At 39.7% G+C, this 6,451-nt stretch overlaps 1 protein-coding gene across 1 annotated transcript; it reads left to right on the forward strand.

The window, feature by feature from the left end:
- The first annotated feature begins 2,914 nt into the window (after window positions 1-2,914).
- Window positions 2,915-4,411, forward strand: LOC145802812 (uncharacterized). Its single transcript, XM_082895605.1, has one exon. The coding sequence runs from the start codon at window positions 2,915-2,917 to the stop codon at window positions 4,409-4,411; it is 1,497 nt and encodes a 498-aa protein (XP_082751731.1).
- Window positions 4,412-6,451: the final 2,040 nt, after the last annotated feature.

Genomic DNA, 6,451 nt, shown 5'->3' on the forward strand with positions numbered 1-6,451 from the left:
GGTTTGATCTATAAATTTAAGCATGGAATTAATGTAAGGAAATGTGACAAATCTGTGTCATAAACACCCTTGGAATTTGTTTAGAATTATTTATAAGTTATTTTTGGAAAATGCTTTCTGAAAAATAACCATAACATGTTCATTGAGTATCCTGTAGATTGATATGAATTTTAGAGTTGTATAAGTAATGTATTTATAATTTTATTTGCAAGATATATACTCTGAAAAAATTTTTAGAGAGAATAAAATCACCACTTTAATATTATGCTAGTCTAATTTTGTAAATCAAAAATTTGTGCATGTGTGTATTTAGGGTTTAATTCTTGTATCTAAGTTATTATTTCATACTATGGTTTAAATAAATTGTTTATTTAAATTCTGTACTTTTATTTAGTATTGTGTGACACATGCAATATTTTATGATTGGGAATTTTAACGAGTTGGTATAACATTACTTGTTATTAAAAATTTGGAATTATTTGTGATTAATATCAAAATTAACTGAAATGATTAACGGCATATACAAAGTTAACAATTGACGGTTAATACCAGTTGTTCGGGGTGAGTCTTGGTTTAAAGACTGTACGGAATTAAGAGTTGACGGTTAACACCGGTTGTTCAAGGTGAGCCCTGGTTTTGAGAATTCTCACGTAAATTGTGTTGCGAAACTCTAAGATGGCACGGGACTTATTTGACCCATTTTCGGTATTCGGTTTTGGAATAAGGGTGGATGTGCAGGTGGCACACAGGGAGGTTACTTACCCCTGGCAGACCGTTTCCTTGGGGCAGACCACGGATGCCACTACTTGGGTATATAACTCCGAATGTGGGCATCCCTGGTAGTTACAGTTGGTAACACTTAAATATTTGACCAAGGGAGGGTTTCAAATTAACCGTTGCCATGCTTAGTGGTTGGTAAGTTAAATCTCTTTGGTGAGATTTCGAGTGTCACCTAATTTATAAAAATTACTGAAATTATTCTAATGGTTGTAATTTCTGTGTATAATTATATTGTTATCTCATGTTTAGAATATTATTTTTCTCTTAAAAAGAATGGTAGGTTGGTTACGTTTTCTTACTGTGTTGCAAAACTCATGGCATATATTTTGTTGCCCTGGCGTTTCATGCCAGATTATGTTGAAGAAGGGACTGAGGCTGAAATTGGAGCTGCTGCCAATATTGAACCATGGCTGACTTAGAGTCAAGATTTTATCGAAATAAAATCTTGTTATCTCTTGTATTAGGATTTAACTATGTTGTGACGTTGGGTGTGAATTTGTAGTTTTATTTTGTTGTTGAATTTTGACTATGTAAGAACTTAAAAGTTCCTAATTAGTAGTTAAAACTTTATCTAGCAAGTTATCGTTATTTAAATCTTATGACGTTTCAAAAAAAAAAAAAAAATTTTGGGGCGTCACAGCTTGATATCAAAGCCTAGGTTTGAACCTTTGGGCCATGGGTAGTAGTTTATTATTTTTACAAAAAAAAAAAAAAAAACTTAAGTTAATTTGTAATTCTCGGTGACTTAACTAAGTTAGAACCTTTTTATTGTAGGATGCCAGGGTCATCAGACATTAACTCTAACGAGGAAAATTCGGTGGAAAACTATGACATAGAATCTGACCCAAGTAAAGAAGTGGAGATGCCTATAGAAGACTATGAATCTATAGAATCTGACCCAAGTGAAGAAGTGGAGATGCCTATAGAACACTATGAATCTGAATCTGAGCCTGAGCTTGACCCTGAACCTGATCCTGAACTTGAGCCTGAACCTGAGTCTGAAGAAGTTGAAGAAGTTGTGCCAATATACAACCCCCCGGAGGTTATTGTGATTGAGTCAGACACTGAAGATGAGTCTATAGAAGGCAATACCGAGGAGAACACTGGAGATATAGGAGCCACGTTTGAGGGTTGGGATGTGAAAAATGGGTTGCAGATTGGCTCTTTTGTATATATCAGACTTGATCCCCTAGGAGGTTGTGCTTGGAAAGCTGAGAGTTGGGTGGGTACCTATATCGGACCTGTCCAGATTCTAGGACAAAAGACTCCTTGGGTATATCAATTAGGCCCTTTCCTGAATGGTTTCACCGATAAGGTGGGCGACCTTTTTGACTTTTGGAGCCTTCAGTGTATCATGCTCGACCCAAGCAGAATTGTGAGGAGGGATGGGTCAGTGGACTTTAGAGACTGGAGGACCTATTGGGAGGAGCCGGTGCTGCTGCTAGGGCATCGTGTGTGCGAAACTGCTATCTTCGTAAGGGTGCTGTGGCGATTCATGGGACTTTTCCAAGCCACATGGGAGCCAGAAGCCCTGGTGTGGAGAGACTTTCCTTGGCTATTTTAAGGGATCTTAAGGGAACTATAAGCTAGGCTAACTGATTGTTTTGTATGCTCACATGTAAAAATTGCCTAGTTTAGAATTGTGAGTGTAGGAGTTAACTCGGATTGTAGGGGCTATCTCTTGCCCGTAGTATGTTATTTAACCTTTTCCTTTGTTTTATTTGTATTTTGCTAATTGTACCTTATCTAATCTAATTAATGAAGTCTTTTTTTTTAAACTATCCTTGCACATGAATATAATAATAATAATAATGATAATAAATAAATGAATAAATCATAAGAAAATCCCATCATGCAGAATGGCTGGACGAACAAGAAATAATAACAACGATAATGGTGATGGAGTGCCTGATGGCGATGTTGCTCGAATTATACGCGCGATTGCTGATAGGGTAGGCAATATACCACCCCAAAACCAAGATCAAAACAAATCGGAGATGATAGCAAAATTTGAAAAGCTACATCCCACAAATTCCTTGGTGGATCAAACCCCCATGAAGCTGAAGCTTGGTTAAGACAAATTAAGAAGTTGCTAGATACTTCCGACATCCGAAATGAACAAGATAAAGTGACCATGGCGTCATTTCAAATGGAAGGGGAAGCAGATCATTGGTGGGAAATGATCAAAAGTACTCGACAAGTAGAGACATTAACTTGGAGACAGTTTGAAGACCTGTTAATGGAAAAGTATTTTCCTAACTCGCTAAGACAAGAAATGATTCAAGAGTTCCTTCAACTGAAACAAGGAAAAATGTCAGTCGCTCAATATGCGAACCGTTTTGAAGCTCTTTCACGGTACGCTTCAGCCATAGTAGCAAATGAAGAGGATAAGGTTAGGCGATTTGAATGGGGCTTGGACACAGACATTAGAGGAAGATTGATCGCAGTGCAACTCTCCACCTATGCCCAGACGGTGGATCGAGCTTTAATTGTGGAACGAGAGTTAGCAGATTCCGAACGCATTCGAAATCAGCGATCAAGGAACAACAACCAACCACGCGGAGGAGGCCCAGTCCGCAACACCAGAAACCATCTTGTGCCAGCACCCTATGCCGGAGGAATGCAACAGCAACAAAGGCAGAATCGAGGAAACCAGCAAGGAGGAAACTTTGTAAATGAGTGGAAAGGAAGATGTTTCAAATGTGGTCAACAGGGGCATCGTCAAAGTGAGTGTCCTCAAGGTGGGGAGTATTTTATGGATCAGCAAGGGGCACAACAATACAACAGATGCCAACCTGGGCAAGGTTCTAAGCCTACTCAAAATACTCAAACCAACAAGGGGCAGCCACAAGCCTCTAGGAATGCAGGCCGACCAAGAACACAACCACAAGGAGTTGGAAATGAGAAGAAACCAGGAGAGGCTAACCAACAAGCAGTAGAGAGAATGTATGCTCTCCAAGAAAAAGAAAATGTTGATAACCCATCAGTGATTCAAGGTATGTTAATCCTTATGAATTCTTGGGTTAAAGTATTGTTTGATTCTGGAGCTTCGCATTCTTTTATATCCACTGCATGTGTGACAAGTTTGGGTCTAGAGCCAGAGATGCTAGGGATAGCTATGAGTGTCGCTTCACTCTTAGGAGGTCAAACTCGAGTAAATCTAGTATGTAAATCTTGTGAGCTAGAAATCTCCAGTTCATTTCTGATCTGTGATCTAAGAGTTATGGATATGTCTGAATTTGACGTCATCCTAGGAATGGATTGGTTGTCAGTTCATCGAGCCATTATTGATTGTTACTGTAAGACAGTGACAGTATCCCCCCTTAACGGCACGAAAGTTCAATTTAAAGGAGATAGACAAGATTCTCTAACTCCAACGTGTCGCAAGTCGCGATGGCATGATCAACTAAACGGATGGTTGGCAAGCCTAATTTTGGAAGACGAAAATCGAGAGGATCCAAGATTACCCCATGTGGTGTGCGAGTACGCTGACGTTTTCCCTGACGAATTGTCGAGATTACCCCCAAAACAAGACGTAGATTTCACGATTGAGTTTCAACCTGGGACTTCGCCGATTTCAATAGCACCACATCATATGGCGCCAGCTGAACTTCAAGAATTGAAGGAATAGTTGCAAGAACTGTTGAATAAAAAGTTCATCAGACCAAGCACGTCCCATTGGGGAGCGCCAGCATTATTTACGAAGAAGAAGGACAGAACCTTAAGATTGTGCATTGATTATCGACAACTAAATCGAGCCACCATTAAAAATCGATATCCCTTACCCAAAATTGATGACTTGTTCGATCAATTAAGAGGCTCAAAATGTTTTTCCAAAATTGACCTTAGGTCAGGATATCACCAACTTCGTGTCAGAGGAGAAGATATACCCAAAACTGCGTTTCGAACCCGTTATGGCCACTATGAGTTTGTGGTAATGCCATTTGGTTTGACGAATGCGCCTGGGGTATTCATGAGTTTAATGAACAAAATTTTTACCCCCTATTTGGACCAATTTGTGGTAGTATTCATTGACGATATTTTGATATACTCACGATCAGAGGAAGACCACGAGCAACATCTGATAACCGTTTTGCAAATTCTAAGAGAAAACCAATTGTATGCTAAAGCTAGCAAATGTGAATTTTGGCTGAAGGAAGTAAAGTTCTTAGGTCATGTTATGTCTGAATCAGGGATATCAGTGGATCCTGCTAAAGTAGAAGCAGTAATGGGGTGGAAACAACCTAAGAATACGTTTGAGATTCATAGTTTCTTGGGATTAGCAGGTTATTATAGGAGATTCATTCAGGATTTCTCCAAATTAGCCAAGCCAATGACACGCCTAACGCAAAAAGGAGTAAAGTTTGAATGGAACGAAGCGTGTGAGCAGTCATTTCAAGAACTCAAGAAGAGACTGACAAGCGCTCCAATATTAATCATACCCGAACGCGACGTTGGGTACACTGTTTACTGTGATGCCTCTAAAGAAGGGTTAGGTAGTGTGTTAATGCAAAACAGGAAGGTAGTGGCTTACGGATCAAGACAATTGAAGAATCATGAGAAAAATTATCCTACTCACGATCTGGAGTTGGCAGCTATGGTCTATGCACTTAAGACTTGGCGACATTACCTTTATGGCGAAAAATTTGAGATATTTACCGATCACAAAATCTTGAAGTACTTGTTCACATAAAGAGATTTGAACATGAGGCAGAGACGCTGGATGGAGTACCTTGAAGATTACCAATTTACCTTGTCTTATCATCCCGGAAAGGCTAATGTTGTAGCAGATGCACTAAGTCGAAAGACAAGGGAGATTGTAGCCAACATATCAATTAAAGAATGGGAAATGGTAAGCACTGTGAATGGGTTTTAGTTACAACCAGAGACTCAGAATGGGAAGGGTAGGTTGTTTACAATAGTTACAACACCCCAACTTCTTACCAAAGTGTTGGAAGCCCAAAGATTTGATCAGGAGACCGACTTCATCAAGGCCCGATTAGTGACCGAGGAATCTTCACCGGATTGGACACTCCATCAAGATGGTAGTTTAAGGTATTTTGGTAGAATTTTTGTGCCAAACATCGAACAATTAAGAGAGGAAGTACTTAAAGAATTTCACCATTCGATTTTTGCGGTTCATCCGGGAGGAAATAAGATGTACCAGGATCTAAAGCGACAGTATTGGTGGAGTGGAATGAAGAAGGATGTTACTCAATTCGTATCTAAGTGTTTGACGTGTCAGCAAGTGAAGGCAGAATATCAAAGACCAGCAGGGAAACTCCAACCCTTACCAATACCTAAGTGGAAATGGGAACACATAACAATGGACTTTGTAACGGGATTATCCCGGTCGCCGCAAGGCCATGATGCCATTTGGGTGGTGGTTGATCGATTAACTAAGACGACACATTTCCTACCAATAGGACCAGCAGGCACACTCGAATCTTTAAGTCGATTATTTATTCGAGAAATCATTAGATTGCACGGAGTACCAGTCTCAATAGTGTCAGATCGTGATTCTCGTTTTACGTCACAGTTCTGGCAAAGTCTGCAAAAGGCCTTGGGTACAGAGTTGTGTTTTAGTACAGCTTTTCACCCTCAAACTGACGGTCAATCAGAAAGAACAATTCAGGCTTTAAAAGACATGCTTCGAGCTTGTGTGATGGAC

This window comes from Camellia sinensis, chromosome 11 (assembly GCF_055761805.1).
Source record: "Camellia sinensis isolate YWXY chromosome 11, ASM5576180v1, whole genome shotgun sequence".
NCBI lineage: Eukaryota > Viridiplantae > Streptophyta > Magnoliopsida > Ericales > Theaceae > Camellia > Camellia sinensis.

Excerpts from the sequence above, each read along its gene's own strand:
- LOC145802812 (XM_082895605.1), top strand. The coding sequence starts at position 2,915 with ATGGCGTCATTTCAAATGGAAGGGGAAGCAGATCATTGGTGGGAAATG.